Raw genomic sequence first — 27,701 nt, 5'->3', positions numbered from 1 at the left:
ACATGCATTTAATGCTATAAACTTTCCTCTCCGCATTGCTTCTGCTCCATATTTGGAGAGGTTGTATCTTCATTTTCATTTACCTGAAAATATTTTTAAATTTCTCTTGCGATTTCTTCAACAATGCTAGGTGCTTTAGAATGTGAGGACACTTACCTCTGGCAGGGAAATGGTAGAATCCCTTTTAAAGACAAACAACGAGGTTCCAAGAGGAAGTGACACACCCAGGCTCACATGGCCTAGACGAGGCAGAGCTGGGACTGGTGTAGCTGTCTGGTCTTCCTGGGACCAGCCTGGAGCTCAGCCCTCCTGGCATTACCACTGGTATTACCTGTCTGCTTAGTGGAGATGGTGGGCTTTGAACTGCCACAAGCTTGGGGCGATCCTGGGAGTTCAGAAGCTAGAAGCTGGCCTCGGTAACCTGGAGTCACTACTGGAGGGGCCAGAGCCAGCCTGAGTTGTCTGCCCTTGGTTGCTTGGCTGTCCCTGGGGCACAGTGGGGTCCAACTAGAGACCCACCCCAACACATACCTGTGAAGCACGTGGCTGTCCTGCAGAGGGGCCCCTCAGAATCTTCTACAGACCCCACTGGGCCGAGGGACTGTCCCCAGGCAGTTTTAGAACACAGCACTGACTCAGTGGCACTATCAAATACCATTTATTTTGAGTAGAAAATAAGCCACTTTAATACATCAAAATGCAGGACTAACTTAGCTGGTCTTTCCTGGTCCCAGCGTCCTGGAGGGCCTTGTGTATCCAGGCTGGGCTAGAGCCCTCAAGTCTACAGGGTCCCTAGGAAGGGACACGGTGCAGTGCTGGGGGCCCAGGGAGGACCCCACTGAGCGCCTCAGTAGCAGTCAGCCTCATTCTTCCCCAGGACGCCCACCATGGCTAGCAGGTCCTGCAGGAGCGATTGAGGGCTCTTCTCCACATGGTCGCTGCTCTCGGCCAGCGCACCCCGAAGTCCCTCCAGGTCCACAGACCTCAGCACAGCCATCACGGCCTGAGGCTCCAGGTTCCCCAAGGGCTGGCCCTGCTCACCTGCCTGCCACCTCTGCAGGGCAGCCTGCACAGAGGCCACGTCAGGGCTGCCCCCTGCCTCCTGCAAGCTGCTACAGGGAGTAGCCCTGGCCCTTAGGAAGAGGAGGAGGTCACAGGACTTCTGGGCCACGGGTCGGTCACAGTCAAACAAGGCTCGAAAGACAAACTCAAAGAGCCGGACTCGGCAGAGTGGCTGCAGGGCCTCAGGCAGCAGTCCAGGAGGCGCTGCCTCAGGAGTGGCCACAGCATAGGGACAGCAAGAGCTAGGCTGGCCCAGCGTCTGGGCCAGGAACACCAGTGCCAACTCAAGGGCCTGGGCCCGGACCTCCCAGTCCAGGTCCCGGCTTGCTACCTGGAGCACCCTGGCCACAAACCGCTCAGTGTCCTTAGCCACGTCCACATGGCCGTCCCTCAGCCACTCAGTGAACACCTGCATGACGGCCCTCCGGGGGAAGCCCTCCGAGTCTGTGGTGAGGATGTGCAGAAGCTCTGTGAGCAGGCTGTCCTGAAGGACAAATCAGAGGGTGAGCAGGGCCAGAGAGGGCGGGGCTTGGGCCCAGAGCAGGGGGGCGCTGCAGGGAGAGGCCCTGTGAGACAGCCACGCACATCTGGGGCTTACTCTGCTTGGGCTTTCAGGCCATGTGCTCTTTGGCCCTCCATGTGCTCATCTGCCAAATGGAGGTGACCACACCCAACAGCCCTGACCCCGGACTGCCCATGCCTGGGGGACTGACCCACTTGTCCCCGGGTATCAGGACAGCTGCTGGGTGTGGGCTATGTGGCCAGGGAGCCACCCCCTCCTACCTGCTGGCCTCCTGGGTGCTCAGGGCTGGGGGGAGCAGCATACAGCCCCCAGCTAGAGAGCTGCCCTGCGGTGGTCACGGCACTTGCACGGACATAACTCTCAGGGTCTTGCAGGAGCTGCATGGCGAGCTCAGGTACCTCTGAAGTGTGCAGGGCGAGTCTGAAGCCAGCCTGCCCTGGGGGTCCAAGTGGCCACAACTGGCGGTGACCAAGGGCTGAGCCCACAGCCCCCCCTCACTCCCACAGCGGCAGCCAGCAGGAGACCATGGAGCCAAGGCTGGGCAGGCCCTCCCACAGGTGTCCCAGCCACACTCACCGCCCCAGTGCTGGACCATCTGGGTCAGGAACTCGAGGCTGGAGTCCCGCACCTCCCAGCAGGGGCTGCACAGGCGCTTCTGCAGCACGGGGAGCAGGTCTGCAGTAGGGGGTGCACAGCAGCAGTCACAGCATCACCCCATCCCGGCCCCACCCACTCCGACTCCCTCAGTTTGCCCAGGAGGTGCAGGGATTACCTCCAAGGAACACCTGGGTGCAGGGGTCCAGGTCACAGCAGCTGGGAGTTGTGGTTGTGGGTGAGCTCAGGAACCACTTGAGAGAGGCCTGGAAGGCCTTCTTCAGAACCTGGCATGGGCGAAGCGGGGCTGCAGGGCCAGGGCGAGGGGCAGCTGGCCCACCTGCCCTGCCTGTGCCCCTGTACTCCTGCCCCTGGTCTGGGGTGAACAATGGACACAGGTGCAGGGAAAAGAGCCGCTGGGCTTCATTTGTAAGCAGCAAAATAATCTGGAAGTGGCAGAACTGGTGCCCCGGAATATGAGGGAGAGAAAGGAGGCACCTCTGGCCAGGACCCCCACTACCAGGGAAGTGGGGTTCCTTCACAGGACCCAAGAACTACCCAGGGCGCCTTTTCCTTAGAGCCCCAGGAAACTGCCAGATCACCCAGATGTCCCCACTACCTGCTCAGTGGCCACGTGGGTTTTATTCTACTCAGGCCCGACTCAGCCAGGGGCTACAGGAATGGACTCATTTGCAGAGAACATCAGTAAGAGGTCAGACCCCAGCATGGGGCCTCCTGCACCAGTTCACCTCTCTTGCCCAGGATCCCCTCTAAGACGATGGGAGCCTGTCCCCACTTCCCACAGCCCAGCGCTGCCATCCTCACCAAGGCCAGGCCCTATACCAAACCCCATGCAGCCCCTCAAAACTCACTTTAAGAAGCAACTCTGGCCCACTGAAGGCCTTGTTCCAAGAGACCTGCAGGTGGCCCCACCTCTGCCTCCTATACCCCCCACCCCCTGCACCCCATGCCTGTACCGTGGGGCTGGAGTCGGGGCTCGTGAGGTATTCCAGGAGGATGGCAAACACCGGCGCCACCAGCTCTTGGGGGCCTGAGACACATGGGATGAAACACCCTGACCTCGCACCCCAGCCGCCCCCAGTGCAGCAGTGTGTCAATCCAAGGAAAGTAGAGGGCAGTCCCACCAGTCCGCAGTCCCTCCCCTGCCCCAGAGAAGACATGCAGAGGGCGGGGCCCCGCGACACCTGAGCCCCAAGGAAGTGTGGCTTGCAGGGCTCGCCCAACACCCAAGCTGAGAGAAGGCACTCACTCACCTGGCTCCTGAGACAGCATCCCCAGGAAATCCAGGGCCGCCTGCTGGACCCGGACACACCCCACCAGGATGGCACACAGATGGCCCCCCACGTCAGAGGCGGGGGATGCCGAGCCATTGCAGAACCGCAGTATTGTTACCACGGCCCAAAGCATGGGTGCCTGAGGCCAGGGTGCGGGGCACTGGAGCTGGGGGAGGAGGGAGGATGGTCAGTACAGGCCAATAACCAGGGGCTGCTATGCACGTGCTCCAGGGCCACACCTACCAGCGGCTGCAGCAACTCCAGGTGGGCCAGTGTCCGGCACAGGAGCCCCACACAGGCCGACCTGGAGGAGAGGAGCATGTCCACTGCCACCAAGTCACCCTCGGTCCCGTCCAGCAAGCCTGGAAGTCGAGCCAGAGACAGTCCCTTAGCGGGCACCTCCCATGTGGTCTCGCCACCTGTCACAGGCCCCAGCTGCGGCTCATGTCAGAGACCAGATTGGAGGTTCTGGATGGGCGACTCGTCCAGGCTGACATGTGACTGGACAGATGGAGTCTGAGCCTATGTGCAGGGCTCCTCAACAATCAAAGGCCAGCTGTCTCTGCAGTCTGCTGTTGGGTCCCCTCCCACCAGCCAGGAGGTTCTCCTTACAATCGACACAGGGGTGCTAAGGGGTCTCCTTCTCTGATCCCTGACCCATCGTGCAGCTAAAGCAAGACAAGTCACCCAGGGGTGGCCTGCTCTCCTGCCACAGGTTCCGGGACGGGTCCAGGAGGGTGAGAGCCAGGCCTCAAGCTGTTCTAGCCTGGCACCACCATGTGGCCCAGGCCCACTACCACTGACTGCCTAGGCCGGGCCAGGGCTGAAGTCCAGTTGCCCCAGGCACCACAGGGGGTGATGGTGCCCACTGACTCCAGGGTCAGGACCTGAATATGTGAGGGGCAGTCCCATCTGGGATGACAGCCTACACTCTGGCCACAGTCACTCCCAGTTCGAGTGATGAGTAGGTAGCCCACTGCCCTTTGGCTGGCCTTGACCCTTGGGATTAGTTCAGGGACCCCATGGAAGCTGCTAGAAAGCACATCCCTTCTCATGCAGCATACCTGGGGACCTAGGGGCCTGAACAGCAGCTTTCAGGACACAGGCCAGCGGCTGGAGGAGGATGCCCAAGGCCTGGGCCCTCAGGGCCTGTGGACTGAGGACAGAGACATGGTGAGAGCTGCTCCCCAACCAGAAGCAAACTGGCTGCCCAGCCAACATGCCCAGCAAGTCCAGGCAAAGGGCTGGTGCTGGGGTCTGGACACCACCTTGGGCAACAGCTTCCCTACAGGCACCGTGATCCACACTCAGGCAATGTGTGTGGCACCCCATGGAAGCTGCTAGAAAGGACCTCCCTGAGCCCCAGAAGCACCCCAAAAGGCCCAGTCACACCAGCTACAACAGGGAGTGCCTGCCCAGGGCCACGAGGCAGGAGTCCCAGCTTCCAGGGGGTGCCCCGGGCCTCATCTGCTCAGCTATCTTGACTGAGGCACCACGTACTGGAAGATGACCTCACTCACGTGCCTGGGCCCAGGGCGGGGTGGGAGGCCAAGCCAGCAGAGGTCTCCTTTCAGACAGGCTGCCCAATCCTTTCCCTGCCCCTCTGGACTATTCTCTCTCTCTCTCTCTGAATACCTGGAAACCTGCAGCCCAGAGCTGGCTGGCATCATACTCCCTCTGGGGAGTGGGTCCCGAGGCGACTCTCACCCCCAACCTGGGCTGGCACGACCAGCTCTCATCTGTCCAGAACCCTGAAATGCCTTCTTCAGTCCTCCCATCTCTCTGGCTGCCACGCATCCTTCCAGGTGGCGCCGCACATCCATCTCCCTCCAGGATGCTGTCCAGCCACTCCTGCCTACCAGGTTCCCCTCCACCATCCCACAGCCCCTAGTACCCCCCTGGTGTACCCCATGGTGGCCCAGGATCCACAGCTAAGGCCACTAGGGAGGCGGGCAGAGGGCAACTCCAAGAGTCTTTTAGCTCTGGGGAGCCTATAAAGCTTTTGTCCAGAGAACTTATTCTCACTAAAGAGAGGGCAGAAGTGCAGCCTGTACTAATGCCTTGGCCATAACCCACAGACTGCCCAGCCACGCCCTGCATGGCTGCCTGTTCTCTGGTTTCCAGAGTTCCCTGGAATTCCCTGACTGCCAGGACCAAGCCTGAGATCTCTCCACCTGCCCCCACAGTGGGTCCCAGTCCTCACCAGTCCTGTAGAGTCAGGATCCCCATGGCCAGGGGCCCTGCTTGGGCAGGGTTCAGGCGGCTCAGAGTTTGTGCCAAAGTCTCCCATAGGCCACAGCCAGAACTCAGCACAGGGGACCTGCAGAGAAGGACCCCGACAAAAGAGTTACTCCTCTGATCTGTCCACACGGTGCCCAACAGGCCTGCCACTGCCCCGGCGCCTGGCGTGCTCAGCTGAGGCGGGGGTCTTTCCCAGGTGTACGGCCTTTCTGATCCCTGTGGTTCCTTAGTTAGAGCCCTGGGGGAGCCAGGGAGACACGGCCCCACATGTAACAGCTGCCCTACAACTTCTGAGGGAAACGAGCACCCCCCAACTCCTGCCTGCCCCCAGCTGCGCCCTGGGGGACCTGACCGGGCCATGCTGAGGAGGAGATCCACAAGCGAGTGTGCAGCTGGGATGGGGTCTTTCTCAAGCAGAGAGGCCACGCAGGGGCTCAGCCGCACCCAGAGGGCTTGCGTCCAAGGGCTGTGGCAGTGCCCGAATGCGGTGGTCAGGGCGTTCAGAGCCTGCGTGACCTGCGGGGCGGCTGTGGCATGCAGGGACTCTTCGATGTGACCCACAATCTTCTGGGCACATGCTGGCCAGTCACAAGCCTGTGGGCTAGGGTGTTTCTCGCCTGGGCCTTGCATGGACAAGCCCAGGATGTGCACCAGGAGCTGTCCAGCTGCTGAGGCCACAAACAGGCTGGAATCTCCCTGCAGGGAGAAGATGGTGTCAACGGCACCTAGGGGAGGGGATGGGCAGGGAGAGAGGAGAACAGGGTTCAGCTGCAGAGAACCGTGGTAGATGGCACAGATGCTAAAACCACTGAGTGGCTTCCATCGTCAGGCCTCAGGACCACGGGGCAAGTGCCTGGACACGGCAAAGTGCAGGAGGCACCACTGGGGCCCCAGCCTCCCCTCCACTCAGAGGCAAAGGAGCTGGAATGAGAGGTGAGCCGCTCAGACCCTTGGAAGCTTATTCTTTCTAGTTCGTTTCAAAGACAGCCCAGCTACTGGTTCTGACCTATAAGCCAAAGGACATCGTAATTCCTGGGCACCCCGCATGTTCCTCACAACAGCTCTGTGATATCACAGCCACTGTAACAGATGGGAAGCCGAGGCCAGCAAGGTGTAGTGACTTCCACGGGAGCACAAATCAGGCACTGCAGGGCCACAGGCCGATGGAGGTGGGCAGGAACTCACCGCAGTTGGCCAGGAAGGGCAGGGCACTTGGGTGCTGAGCCAGGGACCGCAGGCCCTGCATCCAGCCGCTGCGCACAGTCGGGGCAGTCCAGGCTGTTCCCCCACGGGGTCCTGCCTCCCCAAAGAGTTGCGGCAGCAATTCCTCCTGCTGGGAAGCACAGAAGGGGTGACGAGGGCATGTTCCCAGGGCATGGGCAGACCAGAGGGCTTCTCTCCTGTTCACGGCTGCTTGAGGCTCTTCTCTGGGGAACTTTCTCATGAGCTGCTGATACAAAGGGTCTGGGGGCAGCTATGCTTCTGAGGTGATATGGGGGGCCCTGGGACCTCGGAGGCGCTCCAGTCACTCAAGGGTAAGAGTCTAACTCTACATCAGCCAGAAGCCCAAGGGGTGCCTGCTGCCTGCAGCTCCCAGGGGAGGCCTCTGTGGGATCTGTCACCTGAGGGAGATCCCCCCAGAGTTACAGCTCCCCCCGGGGACAACCTGTAGCCAGTGGGAGGTACACAGGCTCAGTATCCTGCCTTGAGTAGTCTGAGTGTCCCCTGACGACAGTCCCTAGCAGACAGGGCTGGTACTGAGCAGAGGGCCCATGAGAGGCCCTTGGGGCTGCAAGGCCACCCAAACTCTGTAAAGGGGCAGGCAGAAAAGGAACAGGAGGCTGACCCTGTGCCAGGGGCCCAGAGAGAGGAGAGCAGCCTTTCCCTTGCAACTCCAAGCCCATACCTGGCCCATGTCCCTCGTCCCTGCACAGAGGGGACAGGCTACCAGAATAAAGGGCAGTCAGTGGCCTTTCAAGCTGCCAAAGCTGTGGCCAGCCTTGGAAATGCAGACACAGGGGTGGGGACTGGGAAATACCCAAGAGATCAACAAAGCCAGAAGAACCATTTGCTTGGCATTTAGAATTTACTTTTAAAGAAGCAGGCCATGTGGCAGACCACTGAAACTGGCCTAGTGTGCATTCTGCCAGACCTGTGGGATTCTTAGATTGCGCCCTCCCTGCTTCCTTGTGTAGGAAAGCAACTCTGCAAACTCTGAAGTGCTCTATACACTGCAAAGCACCACACATACAGGATTACTACACACGAGGACAGCAGCATGAAGCTTTGGCCTAGAACATGCTTCAGTGTAGTGAGCTGCCACAGAGCGTGGTGGGGAGTCTGTCCCACAGCAAGTTGGTGCTGGGCTGGGTCCCTGGGGAGTCTGCCTTGCTGAACCGAGGAGCATGCATGAATGGCACTCTAAATTGCCTGGAAGGACACACCCCCTCACTACTGTTCTCGCTCTAAGAGACTCTACCACAGCATGGCTTTCCCAGGGCTTTTGGCACAGGAGGCAGAGAAAGTGGGTGTGCCTTCGTGTCCCTGGTGAGGCTCCATGAGGTGCCATCACTATGACTGGCAGGGCCGAGCAGGCATGTGTCAGCCATCGCTTAACAAATGCTGTCCCAGGGCGCACAGAGCAGGGAGACATCTGGAGTGTCTCCAGGATGCCATGTTCTGCAGGAATTCTGTTCACTCATGCCCAGGACTCGGCACTACACTGGTCTGGGCTCCCGCAGGCAACAACACCATGAGACAGGCATGATTCTCGACTCTTGTCACAGGAGACTGAGGCTCAGGGACTCATGAACCTGGACAAACCCATCCAGCAGTAAGTGTCCGCAGAGTCTTATTCCCAGGAGTTTACACCTTGGCCCAACATCATTCCTTGTGAATTTTTAAAAGGGGGGTACACTCAGGAATAAAACCTTGTACAAGTCAAGGCATGGGGCAAGCCAGGTGTTGGAGACTGAGGGGTCACGACAGCCACTACAGCTTTGTGCACCTGTAGGAGAGAAAGCCTCCCACTCCTCAGCGGGTCACTCAGGTGGGAGGAAGCAGGCTCACCTGAAGATACTGGAAGCAGTTCTCCTGGGAGGCAAATACCCCTGCGAGGCGGAGCAAGAAGGAGAGGACTCTGGGACTCAGGTCCTGGGGTTTCAGCATGTGGAACAGCAGCTCTACCAGGCAGGGATTCTCCTGTAATAACAGGAGGCTGGACCCTGAAGACAGGCCAGCCAGGGAGCGTGTCAGCAGGGGCACGACAATCACATCTCCATGCAGGATCATTCTAGGGACTCCCAGACCCCCTTTCTCACAAGCTACCAGACTCAGCAGTCTAGCTGGGAGAAAATGTTGGCAACAATCACAACAAAGGATTCATCATTTTAATTCAATGCAGGGGAACAGACTAGAAAGCCAACACCTTGACTATCCAGGTAAGGAACATGGACAGGAAATATAGATAAGCAGAAGCCTGGAAAGATGTTCTGTCTCGCTGATTATGAAAAAGCAATGCAAACTAGAGCAGAAGCCCGTTTTTATCTCTCAGGCGGATAATTTTTTCTTAAACAGACTACTCGATGCAAAGCAGTATAGCAGAAAAGGCATGCCTTTCCAGACACGGCACCTGAAATTCCTGTCCTCAACTATGCTGTCGTCATAGCACTGGTAGGGAAAGGGGCAACTTGGAGCAAAGGCTAGGAGGGATGTCCGTTGAGAGGCCCTTGTTGAAGGAACTACCAAATAATATGGTTCAGGAAGAAGGAAAGAGAACAAAGGAGAAAGAAGCAGCAAGGAAAATAGCACAGGGGCAAATCTGGGAAAGTGCTGAGTTCAAAAATTAAAAATAAGCAACTTTGAAGGATTTTAAAACAAAACAGAATCAGGACACCAGACAACAGTAACACAGAAGATAGTGCCCAATGGAGTTCAGGTGCCTGGAGAGCCTTGTATTTCTGGAACGGAGGATAGACATGCTGATTTACTTTCAACCATTTAAAATCCAGTGTGTGTGTAAGGGCGACCACTCAAGAATATAAGCAAAATGTATGGGTTCAAATCCTGAAAAAGAAAGATAAAAAAAAAACAACAAGTTTTATTAATCCAATGGAGGGCTGAAAAGGAGAAAAGGAGCAAAGACAAGGCACAGGAAATTTAATACCAAAGAATACGGTGAAAATAGGCTCAAATGCAACAGATTAAACTGTTAGAAAAAAGAGCTGCTCAGATTAAATGAAGAGCAGAAGGCTGGCAATACACTGTTCTAAGAAGTTACAAGTGAGTACAGAGGCTTGGAGGAAAGCGCTGAGGAGATGCAGGAGGCAAAATCAAATGGCTGCAGTGAGAGCCCCAACAGACAGCGCCAACTTTAAAGAAAAGAGCACTATTAGTAAGTCAGTGTTCAAAGAGACAAATGCCAGAAGATGTAACAGTCTGAGCCTGCATGTACCTGACCTTGCTTCAAAAAAAAAAGAGGAAAAAAAGAATTTCAAAGTTGTTGAAGCCACATGTAAGATTCTCACTTGTCTCTCAGTAACAATTAAGCAAATGAATTAGCAAGAATACAGTGGGCTTGAACAAATAAACTCAAGCTAAGGCACAAGTATGGAGACTAGGTTCTTTTTTTTTTTTCATCATGCAAAACAGGGGAAAAAGAGTTCAGGCTGGGGGATGAGAGGACAAGAAAATTAGTCTATCTAGGCCTCTGCGGTCATCTAGAGTGAGCCACGCTGCAGTGAGCTAAGACCCTCAAGCTCTCCTGATCACTCCATTCCCTCCAGCTTCAGCCTGCCGTGTCCCCCATTAGCCAGAGGAATCGTCAGAAGGTAATGGAAGGACACCAGATGGACACCCCTTCCCCAGGACAGGGGAGCCCTGTGTTCCTTCCAGCCTCTGGGCAACAGTCAACAGCAGCACCCCTACCTTTACCTGCTTCAGTTATTGATTTAAACCAGTCCAACAGTTTCTCCAAACAGGTGTCATCTGTCACGGGCTGCCTGGGGTCTGTCAGAACGGCACAGAGAGCCGGGAGTTGCTGGGAACACTCTGGGTCCATGGCTAGGCAGGGGATCCTGCAAAGCAAATGTCTGACTCTAGCCACCCTGGTCACAGGCAGCCCGCAGGCCTCCTTAGGCCCCAGAACTTTCAGCTCAGGCCAGGCGGCTGGAAGACCACAGTCCCCAGAGGGAAGCTGGGAGCAGCAGGATGGTTGCAAAGCCTCAACCAGGGTGGGGCTGGAGGTGGTCAAGAGCAAGCAGGGCCCCGGGTCTTGGCCGCCCTGGAAACAAAGGAGTCCACGAGGTAAACCACAAGGTCTTAGGAGCTCAAGGCCTGCCAACCTTGGATTCTGGTCGGGGGACGGCATGGCACCCACGCTGCCGGTGGGCCAGAGTCAGGCGTGTGCGGGCTTTCGGGGACAGCCACACGTACGGAAGAGGAGCATCTCAGGGCGGGTCGGAAATTCCTGTCTGTCCCTCTTCGGATCAGCACATCTGCACCCCACAGCCCTGCAGCCAACGGTGTGCGGATGGGGAAGCCCTGTACTCGGCCTGTCCCTCCCGGAGGGGCGGTCTGAGAGGGGTGAGGGGGGCCCGTCGGTGTGCGGTCGGGGAGGCTCTCGAGGGAGCTGAGGTGCCTCTGAGTGCCGGGGTCAGGGGCGTGCGTCTGTCAGTCCGCGCAAGGCCCGGTCCTGCGCTAGGAGCCTTCCCTGCGACCCCGCTGCCGGACCGTCAGGAGGATGCTGAGGGGAGCGAGACTCCGGCCGCGATTGGGCCGAAACCAGCCCAGGCCGCACGCACTGACCCCAGGCTGCTCCCCGGCTCGCCCCTCGACCCCTCCCGCGACTCCCAACCGGATCCCCAACCGGACCCCGACTTCTCCTAGCCGCCGCTGCCACCTAGCGCCTCCCCGCGCGCGCCTCAGCCGCTCCGCGCCAGTCCGCCGCCGAGGCCTCGCCCCCGCTGCAGGTCCCGCCCCGGACCGCGCCACCAGCCGGGTCAGAAGGGGGAGAGCACTAGGACGTCGGGCGTGAAAGCCGTGAAAGCTCTCCCGAAGGCCACCCTGGGAGCCCAGAGAACACAGAGTTGTGGGACGGGATCAAGCTAAAAGGCATTGGAGACAGACTGGCGCCAAATCGGTCAGTCCGACCCATCACTCCCACCCCCCGACGCTCAGTGGTACATGCCCAAACGTAGGGCGGGCCCTGTCAGGAAAGCGGGGCTTCCGAGGGAAGGGGAGGGGCTGTGACGGGAAGGGGCGTGGCCTTGCCGGCCGCGGAACCCCGTGCCTGAAGGGGGCGAACCGGTCACTGAGGCAAAGCCTTTGGTTCTTTGACCTCAAAACAGCCCTCAGGGACCCTCAGCTCTGTGCAGCAGCTTCTCAAGGCTAATGGATTAAAAACAAGTCTTCTCCCACATCCCTCTTTGAGTCTCTAGTGGCCATTCCCCTCACTTAGGGCAGAAAAAAAACAAGTCTTATCTTCCCAAAGCGTTAGTTTTTCAGCATGATTTAGGGGGAAACACAAGGTGTATATTAGGAAATAGAATTCCTGTGGGTATTAAAATAAGGGAAGTAAAAACTTTGACGGCGGAACCACTTAAAACAACATCCCTCCCTGCTAATATGCGTAATTGGACCGCTGTGGGGGGAAAGATCCTAGAGCACTGTGCCAGATGTTTCACTTAACACAAATTCAGGTGGTTCAGCAGTAACTCTTGGAGGGTGGGTAGTGTTACCATCCCCTCCGATAAAGAAACTGAGGCATGGAGAGACAGCTCCTAAGGTCTCACTGATGGCGGGTTGCACCAAAGCAATCTGCCTCCAGAGTTTAATGCCATATTACACAGATCCACAATTTCTTACCTGAAACTTGTAGGGACAAGTGGTTTAGAATTCAGAATTGTTCAGATTATGGAGAAGTTACATGGTACATATACACTGTATGTAAGATTACAATCCTAGCAAGGTCTGATGCAGCATGCCTTAATTAAATGAGTTAATAGTTGTCCCAGAGTGAAACACATTAATATACACTCAAATGGAATAAATAAACACTGTAAACAGCCTCAGCTCAGATTTTTGTCAACAAAGTAGTCGAGGTCAGAACAAATTTTGCCGACAAAGAATTTTGAAAGGTTTTCAGAAGTTTTTAGAATTCAGAAGGGCGGATAAAAGGTTGTGGACATATACTGTCCCTATAGTTAAATGGGAGAATGTAACTGAAACAGCAGAAGTAGGAAAGGCAGAGAGCGAGAGGTACACATAGTTTAGGTAGCAAAAGCCCTTGTTTGCCATGTGGACAATGCCCCAAGGAAGCAAATGCAAGTTGTTAAGCAGGTGAATGGCCTAGCAAGATTTGCCTTTCAAAGACAATTCTGGTGGCCAGATTACAAAATCTGGGCACCTAAACCACTAACCAGTTCAGTTTTCCTCATTTGTGGGGAGTCAGCCTTTGAACAACCCTTTGTTGTTCAGACGAGGCACCTGAGAAGAGAGCTATGGACCCATAGGAGATGTTGGTGACAGAACTAGAACACTAACCAGGCATCCCTTCAACTGTACCATACTATTCTGCAGTGTAAGGACTCCATTCTTTCCCCGGTAATAACACCTCCTCACATTGCACTCACTCTGGGAGGGGCAGCTGTACTAATTACAGATATTGACTCATTGATCCTCACAGCAACCCTTTCTTCCACTTTATATTTAAGAAAACAGCAGCACAGAGAAGCTACATGACTCGCTGCATGCCCACACCTACTGTATGAGCACCTGCTCTGTGCCAGACCCTATTCCAAGGGACAGAGATACAGTGTGAACAAAACAAAGCCCTGCCTAAGAAGGCTTACGTTCTTGACATGGAATGTTCTTGTAGATAATAAATGTCAGGTGGCAGGATGAAGAGGAAGAGTGGATGCCTTTGGAGACCTGTATGAAGCCCAGCTAGGACTGGGCCCTACCACTTAACTGTACCTCACTGACTCCCTGAATTCTCTATAGTTTCTTCACTCACTTCTGTTGGTCAAACTACTTTGAGAGTTTGATCTGTTCCCTGCCAGGACTGTGGTTCATGCGACCTCAGTGAGATCTTCCCCAGGATGCCGGTTCACCCAGACCTGGGCGACCACATCCACCTCAGGGCCTTTGCAGTGTGGATTGCGTGCACAGTGGGTACACAGGGCAGGCTCTGTCCGGTAGTGAGGGGCCCTTGAGTACTCCAATGTGGCTGCCCACTCTGTGCTCTCCCAGCGAACCACCAGGTGTATCAACCCTTGTCAGTCAATTTGCCACAGTGAACTTCTACTTCTAACTTAACCAGGTATTTCTGACAGATCTAAAAGGGCAGCATTTCTCACCACACGACCCCCTCCTACCAACCTCCTTGCCAGTTACTACAAGGGGTGATCAACTGGATGGCTCCTTGGGTTTTCAACCCAAGAAACTCAGAGGCTGACAAAGTCAGGGTGTGAAGGCTGCGAGGCACAGTTCAGGACTGGCAGCCAGGCTGACTGATGGGAAAACAGAAGAACAGGATAAAGGAAAACAGAGGAAGGTGGGAGAAAGACCCCGAAGACCCTGGGACCATTTGGTCTCTAAGTTTCCCAGCTCTGGTTTGAGGCCTCTGTTCCTGTCTCATGAAGCTACCAGGATGTGTCACAATAGCCCTGCCCTTCACCCAGAGAAGCCTGGGTAGGCTTGTGATTCGTGTGCCGAAAGCCTGAAGTATCAGCCGTCCTATTCTCAGCGGAACCCAGGAAGCCCCCTGTGGGAATCAGGGCAGAGACCCTGTAGCCATGGAACCTTAGACACCTGAACGAAATCCTGGGAACAAAGGGGCTAAGAAGTCATCTCCCAGGAGTCACATGACGGGTAACGCGGCCGTGTGGCAGGTTTGTGGGGTTTCAGTTCGCCTGCCTACCTTTGGACTGGGCAAAGCAGCTTTACTGGAGAAAGCCTGTGTCAAAAAGGGCTTGAAATTTGTCACTGGAGCCCTTCTTTTTGTTAAAGGTGGGCACAGCATTGACAAAGTGCTGGTTGTCCTGCATGTCGGTTGTCCTGCGTGCCGCTTGGCCCAGCCTGGCTACTCCTCCTCCTGTTTGAGCCCCTTTAAGTCTGACCTCTCGCTTTCCCAGCACAGGCCGGGGAACCATTTCAGTGATTGCACTGGGTCAGCCGTGCAAGCTTTTATCCTGGTTGCGTCTAAGGCAGGAACGGTCTGGGAAGCAAAGGGTTGTTTATTCCTTGAATATGCTTAGTATATGTGTTGAGTGCTTAGTGATGCAAAGTACCTTCTGCACACACTGACATACTGAATGTTCCTAACTCATCCGTAGGATGGGGATGATTTATTAGCCCCATGCCACAGATGGGGAACTGAGCTCCATGAGATTCAGGAACATTTCCAAGGTCACAAGCTGGTGAATGACAGCTGGGACTCAACCTAATTTTGTCTCTGGACAAAACTCATTTTCTGCATGCTCAGTCCTTGCCCCTTCAGGGCTAACAGTCTAACAGGGGAGAGTCATGTAAACCACTCCTTTTTGGTCATGTTCTTCCTTCCCAATTAAGTAAGAAGACACCTGCAGGTGAGACAGGGACCGTGGATGTAGTCAGAGTAGGTGAGGGCCTCTGGAGGGGGCAGGGCAGGATATTTGCAGTCAGAGCAATGTAACTACATGCAAGGAAACCCCCCTGCTAAAACTCTATGTTAAACATTGAGCTCTAGAATCATTCTTCAGTAAAATCAGTTAATGTTCCCCAGATAAAGAAGAGTAGCACATGTTTTATTATGCTAACCATTTATAATCATGTGTAATGTTCTCTTTAGCATACTAAAAGGCCCAGGCCTATGTGCTGTCTTTCTCCTTCAGATCTGATGAAGTGATTTTGCAAACTGGGCAACTAATTTAGCAAGTAAGCCCAGGCATACACAACACAGTAAAAGGCAGGAAGGATTCCACTTTAAAGATAAGATTGCATTTTAATACCCAAGAAGTTAAGACGTTAAAAATTCTTCACTTACTCTTTAGCAAACAATGTCTCAGCCCACCTTGGAGGCTGAGCAGGTGGCCTTGTTTCATATGCCCCCGACCAAGATGCTGGTATCTCAGGGAGAAATCATCAGAGGAAGTTGCTTGTGTTAAGTTAATTCTAAATATTCAGAGACCACTTAACAAGTCCACACCCCTAAGTTTTTTCATGTTCTCAAAAAATCCTCACCTGCCTATAAAACCCCCTAGACAATGCACCACTACGGACTCTCTTGTCCCCTCCTGGCGTGAGCGGGAGCTCTGTCCTTTCACTTTATCTCTAAGTAAAAGCCTGTACCTTGCTCTCCTACCCTGACTGTTTGTGAAGCTCATTCTTCGGCTCCGCAAACAAGAACCCCAGCATCACAGGCAGGGACCGGGTCTTGTTCCAGACCATATCTCAAACTCCTATTTCTTGGCTTAGTCCTCAGAACTTAATAAATGGTTTTGATGCTGATGATAATGACACACTGATAAAAGTAGCTGGGTGTCTCCCCACTCATCCTTTACCACAATTAAATTCTAGATTTCTTAACCTGGAATGAAAAATGAATGAACAGACAATAAACAGCATGGGCTTGTTTCTGGGCCGCTGAAGATCCCTGTAATTCCATGCCTACCTCTTAAAGTCCAGTTCATTGCTGAAGAAGAGAACATTTCTGATAAAGTCTTGTCTCTGATTGGCTGTGACCACATTTATTATGTAAAGGAATGAGAGGGAACACAGAGACACTGAGCTGTGCCAGGAGTGAGGAGCAGAATGGTCCTAGAATCAGTAACCAGCTCATCAGTGAGTCCCTTATGTGGACGTGCAGCCTGCAGGTACCCCCTGTCAATGCAGGTATGAAATTACCCTCATCTAAAAGCTGGGAAAGTCTCAGTCTCAGAACCTGTCTCCATACAGGATGACGGCTGTAGTAGATATTCTGTCTCCAAAGCCAACAGGCCAAGTTTACCTTCATTTTAAAGATCATCAGAGAAGGCGACTGGACTGCCCTTGGATCTTTTTTCACAGCATAATAATTCGGTCAGGAAATGGTTTATTTGCATCCAAACTAAAGCCTCCTAGAGCTATTAAGGCTTATGACCTCTGGTCTTAAGCACAAAAGAGGCAGCATCAGCTTCTCAATATTGTGTAGTAAATATTATTTGAAGCTAGTAAATTTTACCCCAGGCAAAATCATTCCCATTTCTTTGAACTTTTCTCCTGAGTTTTATCAATGTTGCTCTTCTTTAAGTTCCTCTAAAGGTGAGACTGTGTGGCAGCAGGGCTTAGTAACAGAAAATCAGATCAGAAATGAGGGTATCTGTCACTCTGCCACTTACTGTGACAGGGCAGCCCATACTGGGCTCAGGGACACAAGACAGGCAAAGCAGGAAGGATTACTTCAAGCCATCTGCATTATACATGTTACAGACTTGGAGGGAAAATGTGCTGAGATACACTTGGCAGTTGAAGTCTTCTATCTCTAAATGAAATACATTGTTCATGTTTATAAGCAAATTCACTCATCCAGAGTCTCTTCAATCTCCCCCTCCATGGTTGTGATGGTTGTTTGACGGGCTTGTTAGATGTGGCTTCTCAGAGTCCAAAGCGTGCTGAGCCTTGTGACGACAATAAGGAGTGTGAGAGCACACATGTGTCTTCTAGGCATGATGGAAATTTTTGGAATGTTAGCGCATGCACCCCCCCCACACACAAACTCTGAAGGTTGATTATCTGTGAGAACTGGGGTCTTCTTTATAACTTCCAAATAGCTTAAAAAAATATTACCATAGTGTATATTACTTTTAAAATCCTAAAAAACCCTAAATATTACAAATAATCACATTAAAAAGATTAGTTCAAAACCATCTGTAGGTCTAGATAGAGGGCTATTGTGCTCTCGTAGGAATGGGATTACACAGCTTTCAAATTTCACCATTGCTTCTCCAAAGAAGAAATTCAGATGGCCAACAGACACATGAAAAAATGCTCCATATTACTAATCATCAGGGAAATGCAAATTAAAACCACAATGAGATATCACCTCACACCAGTAAGGATGGCCAGCATCAAAAAGACTAAGAACAACAAATGTTGGTGAGGATGCGGAGAAAGGGGAACCCTCCTACACTGCTGGTGGGAATGTAAACTAGTTCAACCATTGTGGAAAGCAGTATGGAGGTTCCTCAAAAAACTAAAAATAGAAATACCATTTGACCCTGGAATCCCACTTCTTGGAATATACCGAAAGAATACAACTTCTCAGATTCAAAAAGACATATGCACCCCTATGTTCATCACAGCATTTTTTACAACGGCCAAGATATGGAGGCAACCTAAGTGTCCATCTGTAGATGAATGGATAAAGAAGATGTAGTACATATATACAATGGAATACTATTCAGCCATAAGAAAGAAACAAATCCTACCATTTGCAACAACATGAATGGAGCTAGAGAACATTATGCTCAGTGAAATAAGCCCGGCAGAGAAAGACAAATGCCAAATGATTTCCCTCATTTGTGGAGTATAACAATGAAGCAGAACTGAAGGAACAAAATGGCAGCAGACTCAGAGACTCCAGGGGTGAACTAGTGGTTACCAAAGGGGAGGGGTGTGGAAGGGCGGGTGGGGAGGGAGGGAGAAGGGAATTGAGGGGTATTATGTTTAGTACATATGGTGTGGGGGATCACGGGGAGAACAGTGTAGCACAGAGAAGGGACATAGTGGATCTCTGGCAACTTGCTACACTGATGGACAGTGACTGCATTGGGCTATGGGTGGGGACTTGATGATATGGGTAAATGTAGTAACCACATTGTTTTTTCATGTGAAACCTTCATAAGAGTGTATATCAATCATACCTTAATAAAAAATAAAAAATAAAAAAGTTCACCATTGCTGTTCACTCCTTATTTACTGAATGCTCAACATTCAACAAACATTTGTTAATCACTTACTAAGTGCTGGCAGTATGCCAGAGCAGGGATTGGCAAAATACAGCCTGTGAACCAAATCCAGCCTACTACCTGTTTTCATAAATAAAATTCCACTGGAACACAGCCACATGCATTTGTTTATGAATCGTGTGTGGCTCTTTTAATGTTAAAAGAGTCCTGCTGAGTATTTGCAACAGAGACTATATGGCCCACAAAGCCTAAAATATTTAGTGTTTGGCCTTCTGCAGAAGAAGTTTGCTTGTCCCCACTTTAGACAATGAACATCAGAGCAACAGCAGCCCTTGGCCTGTCCCTACAGAACTAGAGTCCCGCTGGGTGGCACTTAATTAGTGGCAGAAATAAATACATAACTGCAACATGGTAGCAAAGAAAGGTATGTCCGTGCTACAAGAGAGTACTGTGGGCAGTTTACCTAGCTGGGAATACATGGAAGACAAAAACAACAGAGACCCAGCAGGTACAACGGCCCTATGATGGGAGCAAACGTGGGAAATTAACAAAACAAGACTCTGAAGCAAGCACAAGTGGCCAGAGGTAAAGGCCTGGCAATGTGCAAGACACCAGCTAAGACCGGGAGAGGAATGGGAGACAGCCGAGGCAGGTCTTGGGACCTCGATAAGGACGTATCTTTATATGAACAGAAAGGCAGATGGCAGGGATAAAGGGGGTGAAGTCTGTCCAAGGGAAGTGCAGATGCAAGGTCATCAACCATCTCTAACGGTCCCCTCAGCCAAGAAAGAGGCAGTTGATGTTATCCCAGGTACCATGGCTCCAGAGTCAATAGAGATAGAAGGATGAGAATAAAACTTTTATGGTTCATAAACCACGCCTTTCCTTTCTCCATGCTTCCATGTGTTCTAAGACTACAGTGGAGGCCCAATTTTAGAAACAAACAAAGTGGCCATTTCCTTACATGGTCTCTGTTCAATCATACATCCTGGCCAATTCAATCAACAAACTGATATGATACGGAATAACATCTTCCCTCAGGTATAAGTAGTAAGATAATGATAATGAGATTTCTTAAAGTAATGCTGCCACCTCCCAGACAGAGGGAAGGCCCACTTACCAAGTTGGGTTGAAGCCAGATCACCTAAGATGCACACTAAGAATCTGCACAGAAGGACTTCAGCTTATTGACAGTCATAAAGGAAAAGGGAATTTCTGCACCTGCGAGGAGGTGGAGTATTCTCTGTTGGAGCACAGAGCCCTCTTCTGGTCCCAAAGCACGGCTTATTGCACGACTGAGTTACTAAATCTCAGAAAGCGCTGGGTTCAGCTGACTTTACTTCCCTGGAGAACCAGGTTGGGTGCATCTGGCATCTGGGTGCCTCGGGCAACTGGCATCTGGTCAGGAGATGGGCTATCCTGAGGCTCATGTGTGGCACCCAACCACCTCCAGCAGCAAGAGCTCTATGGCCCCCCAGATGCAAGACCCCTCCCCTAGCCCTGCCATGTAGTACTTGTTGCTTGACAAAGTTTTAGATGATCCATCCCCCTCCACCCTAGTCTGGTGCCTTAAGGAGTGTGTCTGCTTACATGACCACAGGAAGTGCTCCTGGCAGATTAGAACAGAGCAAGAATGCAAAGTGGGGCAGCAGGCCCCTCAGCCCAGGGCAGCACACAGGGAGCACACAGCAAAGCACACCTGGAGGCTGTAAGCCTCTGGCGCTCACCAGATGTGGCTGTGGTGCTGGGACTATTTTCCGCTCTAGAAAATCCTGTTAAATGAGCATGTGAACTTTCAAAGGAGGAGCTTTATTCGGCAGATTTAAACAGGAGCTCTCTCCACACATTCACAGGTCTGACAACAGAGGCAGGTCCATGTGCTCTCTGGCGTCACACAGCCCAGGCTCAAACCCTCATTCCAACACTTCCTAGCTGTGTGAATGTGGAATAGTACTTTAATCTCTCTGCGCCTCAGTTTCCTCCGCTACAGAAGACAATTACAGCCCCCATCTCCTATGGCTGTTGTGAGGATTAGTGAGATTACATGTGAAGAAATGCCCAGAAGAGCGCCCTGTATGTGGTAAGGACCCAGGGAGCTCTAGACCACCATCTGAAGCTCTGTTGAATGTGTGAAGGCTCCTGTCACTCAGCATAGCTAGCACACCAGTTCCTCCTTTCGTAGGCTCACCTTCTTGGCCACTCCATCCTCCCAGTTGTTCTGGCCAAAGTCCTTGAGGTCACCTGTGACTCCTCCCTTTCTCTCACCCAAAAGACTCTTGACTCTTCAAAATACATCCAGAACTAGACTGTCACTGCCCTGCTCCAAGCCACCATTGCCAGGTTATTGAAACTTCCTGTCTGGTCTCTCTGCTTTTGCCCTTGAACCCATACTATTCTATTCTTCATGCAGCACCCCAAATAATCCTATTAAAATATGAGTCAGATCACATCAAAACCATCTGCTCAAAGCCAGCACAATGGCTGCCTGTCTCACATGGACAAAAAGCCAAATTTCTTACTAGTCCAGAAGGCCCGACGTGACCCCCCAGCTCACCTCTCTGACCTCATCTCCTGCTACTCTGCTCACATACCCTTCTTTAGCTACACCCGTCTCTTCTCAAACATGAGGAATGCTCATGCCTCAGGGCCTCTGCACTGACTGCTCCCCCTGCCTGGAGCATTCTCCCCATACATGCGTGACTGACTGTGCCACTCACTTCAGGTCTGTGCACAAAGTGTCCTCCACAGTGACGGCTTCCCAGGAGCCCTGTCAAACCTTCACCTTTTCCCTGATAGCTCATATCATCCTGCCTTGCTTCATTTTTCTCTTTTGAACTTTTTGCTATTGAATATGCTTTTTATTTATTTATTTTATCACCTGTGTCCATTATTAGATATTAAGCCCCATGAGAGTAGGTATTTTTTCAGTTTAATTCACTGCTCTATTTTCAGGGCCTAGAATAGTGCCTGACATGTAGCAGAAGCTCAAATAAATATTTGTTGATTTAGTAAATAAATTGACAGAAGCCCAGGCCTCTGTTACATTAGGTGTTCTTACCAACTGAAGGCCAATCAAAACTCAAGACCAATGCTCCCTAAAATTAAGGCACAAGTCAATTAAAACATGTGATCTAGTTTATATTTTCAAATACTATTCCAGCCATCTTGTTTGCTCTACAAAATGAGATGTACCCACATCTTCAGCTTTTATTAAAACTATAAAATGCCCTCAGCTTGACCTCTTTTGATTGAGCCACACTTCTGTCAGGCACTGGGTGAATAAAAGCATGACTGGAATACTAAATAGTGCTTATATTTTTTGTTCACCCCATGAGATTGTTTCTTTTTTATTTATTATTTCAGTGGCCAAACAGATATATCAGCAGGCAACAAATCATTGCTGTCATAGAAGTCAATTTCTATGCAACCCAAAGGGCACAGGACCATTCAGGAGATATGATAAGCAATTTGAAGAAGAAAACATTCTTGAGCTAACAGTAATTCTAGGAGCAAGACCATATCACTGGAAGCAGAAGCTACTGGCAAGTGGGAGGATTTATTCTCTCATATTTTCACTTGCAGAGCTTAAAAAGAAGAGAAATTTGAAGCCCAAAGAGTAAAATCTGTATTCCTCAAGGAATGCTCCATTCAGTCACCATGAGCTAATAACTGAGCTAATGACCCTCTGAAGCTGGGAATTTTAGAATGGTGTGTTAAAAGCAAAGCCATAAATCATCCAAAAATCTGGATTAGTTTGGTAAAATGAAAATGAAACAACAAATCTAGTGTGCCAATTTGGAATTGTAAGAGAAAACACTGACACCGTAATGAGAAGACAGCACAAGAGAGTAGAAAGAGGGCGAAGAGTTTTGGAGCCAGACGGTCAGAAGCTCCAATCCAGCCTCTGCCATCTCACAGCTGAGTGATCTTGGATGTCATTTAACCACTCAATACTCGGTTTCCTAAACTATAAAACACAGACCTAGAATTACATGGAAGAGTTTATTTGTGAAGACTCTCAAACATAGCAAGTAATCAACACATGGCAGTTCCTTTTCTGGACTATCCAAATGTAAGTCTGAGCTGAAAGAATGGTGCACAGATCTGCCACCAAGGGACTGTCGCAGGACAAAAATGCCCCTCAAATGTTCTGAACTTAACTCACTCCTGAGAATGACCATGGTCACATGGAAACAACAAATTCAAAGAGGAAGAATAGGCCAGAAAAGGAGAAAAATGCAGTGAAGGGTGGCCCATGTGACTCCTGCTTTTGCTGTTTGTAACCCAGTTAAGAAGAAACTCTGAGTAAGTGACTCTGGAACCATCCCCTGGGGTAAGATGCCTCCCAGCCCTACCCAGGCTCAGCACAACAGATCGGCACACAATTGCTCACTGTGTTGTGACCACGCACCTCTCAGTTGCCCCGGACTGGGAGGGAGGGGGTATCCCTGCCACCTGTTTGTGTTTTGTTTTCAATTCAGTCACCTAAACGCTTTCACCCATCCATCCAATCTTCCATTCATGCAATCTCTCGCTGTGCACTTTCTAAATAACTATTACATGAATGTGAACATAGGCCTAGCATTTGAGAGGATACATAAATGGATATTTTACATTTTAGGAGAGATTTGTTGAATTGTAGGAATCACCTATCTCATCCAATATCCATTCATGTGTGTGTGTGTGTGTGTGTGTGTGTGTGTGTGTGTGTGTGTGTGTGTGTGTATTTGGGTATGTCTAACACCTATTAGAGTAAGATCTAAAGTATACACATTCATATTTACCAGGATCTTGGCCCATTCCAGGTACTACGCCTCATGCTTACGTGTGCTATCTTTATCACAACTATTCTGTGAAGTTAAACACTGTTGTTGCCTATAATAAACAGATCAGGAAAATAGGATTGGAAGAATTTAAAGTTACTTAGCTTGCTATATGGGATCCTATCTCTGAGACTAAAGAGCTATTATCCAGAGGAGAGATCTAAATCATTTGGGGTGGTCCCCAGAGCCAAAGCTAGAAATGAGGGGTAGACCTAGAGGAAGGTCCCATCTCTGCATAAGGCATGTGTTTGTAACAGTGGCTGCTGGCCAGCTAAGGGGCGAGCTTCTGCAGCGGTAAGCTTCCCACCAAGGCAGCTCCCACCAAGACAGCTCCCATCAAAACAGCTCATGTGCTCATGCAAAACATTTCACCACTGCTTCCCTGATTAGCCTTACCATCAAATTATTTTATTTAACACTCACTGAATGCTTTCCTTGTCCTAGGCACCAGGAATGAAAGCATGAGTAAGACTCAGTTCTCAGCTCTCAAGGGGCACACTGGGGAGGGAGACAGACACATAGGCAGGTAACTACAAAACAATGCGCTAAGTACAAAACCAGACAAACCCTAGGAGCGCTAAGAGGTGGACCCAGCTTGGGTGGGCAGTTCTTTCTGGAAGAGATGAAGCCTCAGCAGTGGAGGAATGGGGGAGGATGGAAGGGGGAGGATTGGAGCAGTGTAGAAAGAAGTCAGCATGAGCATGTCATGTCAGCACAAGACATGACAAACAGTATGGTTTATGAGAGGTACTCTGGGCAGCTGGATAATGTTAGAACATAACATGTGATGGAGAGGAGGAGTGAAAAACAAGCCTGGAGCTGAGGCCAGGATATAGAGGGCCTTGTAAACTTTATTCTGCAGGATGGACTTTGAGCTGGGGGATGGGAAGCCAACACGTTAAAGGTTTTAAGCACAAGAGTGACTAATTTCTGTCATCTTTGATTTAGGAATTTTTTTCAGAGGAAAACTGCAGGCAGCTGTGAAAGCTGCTGACTAGGACTTTGGGAGCCCAGGGCCAGTGCAGCCCTGCCTGGCTCATTACCAGAGGCAGGCACCAAGCTCCTGTGGTCTCCTGCCTCTTCCTTCCCTCTCTGTGGGGACTCTTGGTAACGCTGACCTCATAAAAAGGTGTGGGCACCAGGTGACTCAGCGTTACAAAGTGCTCTGAAGCAGCCAAAAGTCCACTTTGAGCCCTGAGCATCTGGCTCAGTGGGCCCCTGGCTGCCTCAGGGAGTGGGCAGCAGAGGTGAAGTTTGCCACATTGTGCTCCAAAGCCCCACTGCCCCTCACTGCAGCTTCTCCTCCCTCCTCCTCCACCTCCTCCCTCCTTCCCCACCAGATCCTCAGCTCCTGGCTGACTGTACCCGAGGACGGTGGACACAAGCCCCTCCACAATTCTGACCTCCTCGGCAAGGTGCTATGGCCCCTGTTCTTTTCCAAACTGCTGCTCGTCTCACCTCCCAAGCTGCCATTTGGAACTATTTCCTCTCTTCATCTCTGCAGTCCCCTCCTCATTGCCTGCACCCCCCCCCCGCCCCTACCCAGGGGTCCAGGGGCTCTGCTGCCTGTGTGACTCGGTTCTATCCACTTCCTCTCTGCAGAATCCTGCTCTTTTGTTGTTCCTTCAAATTTCATCCCTAAAGTTTGTGCTCTGCCTCCCTGCAGTCTCCTTAATCCTTCATTCCTTCATGCCGACTGCTCCCTTCCATCATGCCCCTTTGCTCTGGACACTTGAGTAGACTAACCTCCGCACTTGCATTAGCTTACCTGTTCCAACCACTCCCTACCCGCTAATTCCTGAATCTGCATTTCTCACCCATGATGCTCCCTCTGCCTGGAATGTCCTCCTCTGTCTATTCTCCCTTCTGACTCCGCCTCATCCTTCTAGGCACAGCACAGAGGTCACCCCAGCCTAAGGCTTCCCCTAGCACCTCCAAGATAGATTAAATCTAATAGGACTTTGTTTCCCTTTACTAAATTATGAGTTTTTTGCTTATGTCATGATAACAGTTAGTACTTATGTGCCAGGCACCTCTCAGAGAACTTTAGATAGACTAACTCGTTTAATCCTCTAAATCACCCTGTTATTATCTACAAATTAACCTGCCCAAGTTTACAGCTAGTCAATGCAGGTCCACGTTTATAGCTAGTCAGTGTAGGAACTGACGCTTGCACTCACACAGTGTGGCTCTAAATCCCATGCCTTGCCACCTCTCCACCCAGCACGCTTCACCCGCACACCAGGGAGCCTGTGACTTCAAGAGCCACACTCTTTCTGTTCTCCTGCTCACATCAGTGGAGCACAGTAGATGATTACTAAATGTGCTCTGAATTTAAGTGAAATTTGTTTTACATGCATTCCCATGTCTCCCTCACATGTGTGGTCTGTCTCCTCAAGCCATGCATGAGATCCTTGAGGAGAAAGGACCAGATAGTGTTTTCTTCATAGGCCCAATGCATATTGAGCTGGGGGATATGCAGAGAGCTCTAGGGGTGCAGTTGAGGGCAAAGTAACTTCAGGCTAATAAATGTCTTAAGTGTGTACTATTTACACACATGCTTTGAGAGGTCCTAGCATCGACAGGTAAGGGAGCTGGAATGGATGTGGAGGAGGTGAGGAGACTGAGATTGCCTAAGAACTGGCCAAGCTCCAAGAGCTAGAAATAACTGAATGGGATTACAGAGATTACAGCGCAGAGGCTCTGAATGAAGCCCCGGAAAGGCGGTCTCCTGCCCGCGCATCTGGTCCTGGGAAGCTGTGGCCGTCAAGACTGGGCGGGGCGAGCTGGGTGGGTCAGCTCCTCCCCCGGCGAGGGCAGCCTTGGCCGCTGGAGCAGGTGTGGGAGGTGGGCAGCAGGCAGGAGGGCAGCCCTGACAGCGCCCTGGAGGAGAGGCTGGCTGAGCAGCGGCGGGGCAGGGAGCATTAAGGCGAGTGCGGTAGGACCTCTGGAGGCCTTCGGGGAGTTTGCTCGCTCTCACCAGACAGGACAGAACACAGCACCCTAAAGTGACATGATTTCCAAGTGTCAGGAAAAACTGGTTGTCTTCACATGAGTTAGAGATAGTGTTTCCGTACAATTTGTAAGAATCCCGTTGCATTTCTAAAACTCTATACCTTCATTTTAAAAGTCCTCACTCAACTTCAGATCGAATTTACCCATGTCATGTGCAGGATGGAAGGGTTTTCAGGCTCAGATGGCCTCTGCGGAAGGCCTTTCCCATAGCATGAAGCGCAGTGAACTTCTCGCGCAAAGACCCACCCTGTTCTCACCAACTACGCTGTCTTTCACAGTCTCTTCGCCCCATTCCCCCAGCCTTGATCTCCTCTTGCGTAAAATGCGAATGAAAGTGCCCACCCACCTACCCAGTCCCACAGAATTGTGGCAATGACCTGCGCCAAGGCCAAGAGCTCGCAGCCGAGGCTTTCTGCTGATCGGAACGGTCTGCCAGAAACAGAGACCCCTGTGCCACGCCTTCCGCTGTTCAGGAAATGAATGAGACACTGCAGATGGGCGTGCTGGAGTGTAGGGAGCGCCACCTCCCCCTGGGAACCCCCGGCCCCAGCGGCTTTACGCCAAGGCTCGCAGACAGCTAAGCCCCGGCCGTGCCTTGCCAGGGGGCGAGATAAGCTGTAACCCCCGGAGCTATGGACCCGCAACCCGCGTTATCTGGCCGGGCGCCGCCTTTCCCCGCCCGACCCCCTCGCGGTGGCCGCCGAGCGCCCCTGGAGCCCAGCCCAGCGCCCGGCTCGGGAGCCGCCCCGCTTACCTGGGGCTCCAGCAGCCAGCGGGGCGCAGCGCCTTCGGCCGCGGGGCGCTCGCCGCGGAGCGCCGAGTACACGGGGATGCGGTCCCGGGTGCTGTACAGGGTGGCGACGCGCTCGGCGCCCTCGGAGCGCTGGCAGATCTTCACGTGGGCTCCGGCCGCCAGCTCCGCGGGCGGCCGCTCGGCGTAGAAGAACCGGTCACCCTCGCCGCAGCCGGCTTCCTGCTCGCGCACCAGGCGGCCTTCCGGCAGCCCGGCCAAGGCGAAGAGGCCGCCCAGCTCCAGCCAGCGCGCGGGGCCCATGGCGGCGGGGCCCGGCGGGGAGCATGAGGCGGCCGAGCTGGGGGCAGGCGAGTCGGAAGCCAGGCCGGCGCGCGCGGCGAGCGCTCGGTGGAGCCCGGCGGGGCGGCCCGCGGGGCGGGGGCGGGTCCGCGTGCCGCCCGCGCGCCTCCCGCCCGCGCGCCCGGCAGG

General features: G+C 52.2%; 1 protein-coding gene across 7 annotated transcripts; it reads right to left on the bottom strand.

The window, feature by feature from the left end:
* Positions 1-642: 642 nt before the first annotated feature.
* On the bottom strand, positions 643-27,404 carry BRAT1 (BRCA1 associated ATM activator 1). 7 transcript variants are annotated; one of them, XM_037008283.2, is made up of 14 exons: positions 27,234-27,404; positions 10,642-10,790; positions 8,785-8,939; positions 6,901-7,048; positions 6,068-6,440; positions 5,678-5,794; positions 4,539-4,630; positions 3,718-3,836; positions 3,454-3,640; positions 3,157-3,230; positions 2,358-2,466; positions 2,162-2,260; positions 1,846-2,021; positions 643-1,546 (listed from the first exon to the last, which is right to left on the bottom strand). In XM_037008283.2, exons 2-14 carry the CDS (start codon positions 10,772-10,774, stop codon positions 848-850), a joined length of 2,481 nt encoding a protein of 826 aa, XP_036864178.2. In that variant the 5' UTR covers positions 10,775-10,790; positions 27,234-27,404; the 3' UTR covers positions 643-847. The 7 variants fall into 7 exon arrangements, with proteins under 7 accessions (XP_036864178.2, XP_017495412.3, XP_017495410.3 ...); XM_017639923.3 differs by lacking the exon at positions 27,234-27,404 and adding an exon at positions 11,587-11,699; XM_017639921.3 differs by lacking the exon at positions 27,234-27,404 and adding an exon at positions 11,058-11,676 and having other exon boundaries at positions 6,901-7,045.
* Positions 27,405-27,701: the final 297 nt, after the last annotated feature.

The sequence above is a fragment of the Manis javanica genome, chromosome 10, assembly GCF_040802235.1.
Source record: "Manis javanica isolate MJ-LG chromosome 10, MJ_LKY, whole genome shotgun sequence".
Classification (NCBI taxonomy): domain Eukaryota; kingdom Metazoa; phylum Chordata; class Mammalia; order Pholidota; family Manidae; genus Manis; species Manis javanica.
Note: the sequence above shows the minus strand (reverse complement) of the source record. Positions and strands in the feature narration are given on the sequence as shown.

Coding starts and splice junctions, on each gene's coding strand:
- BRAT1 (XM_017639920.3), bottom strand. CDS start 11,083: ATGCCGTCCCCCGACCAGAATCCAAG. Junction 8,940..10,641: donor AATAACTGAAGCAGGTAAAG/GTAGGGGTGCTG, acceptor GCCTGTCTTCAG/GGTCCAGCCTCCTGTTATTA. Junction 3,837..4,538: donor TCAGGCCCCTAGGTCCCCAG/GTATGCTGCATG, acceptor CTCGACTTCCAG/GCTTGCTGGACGGGACCGAG.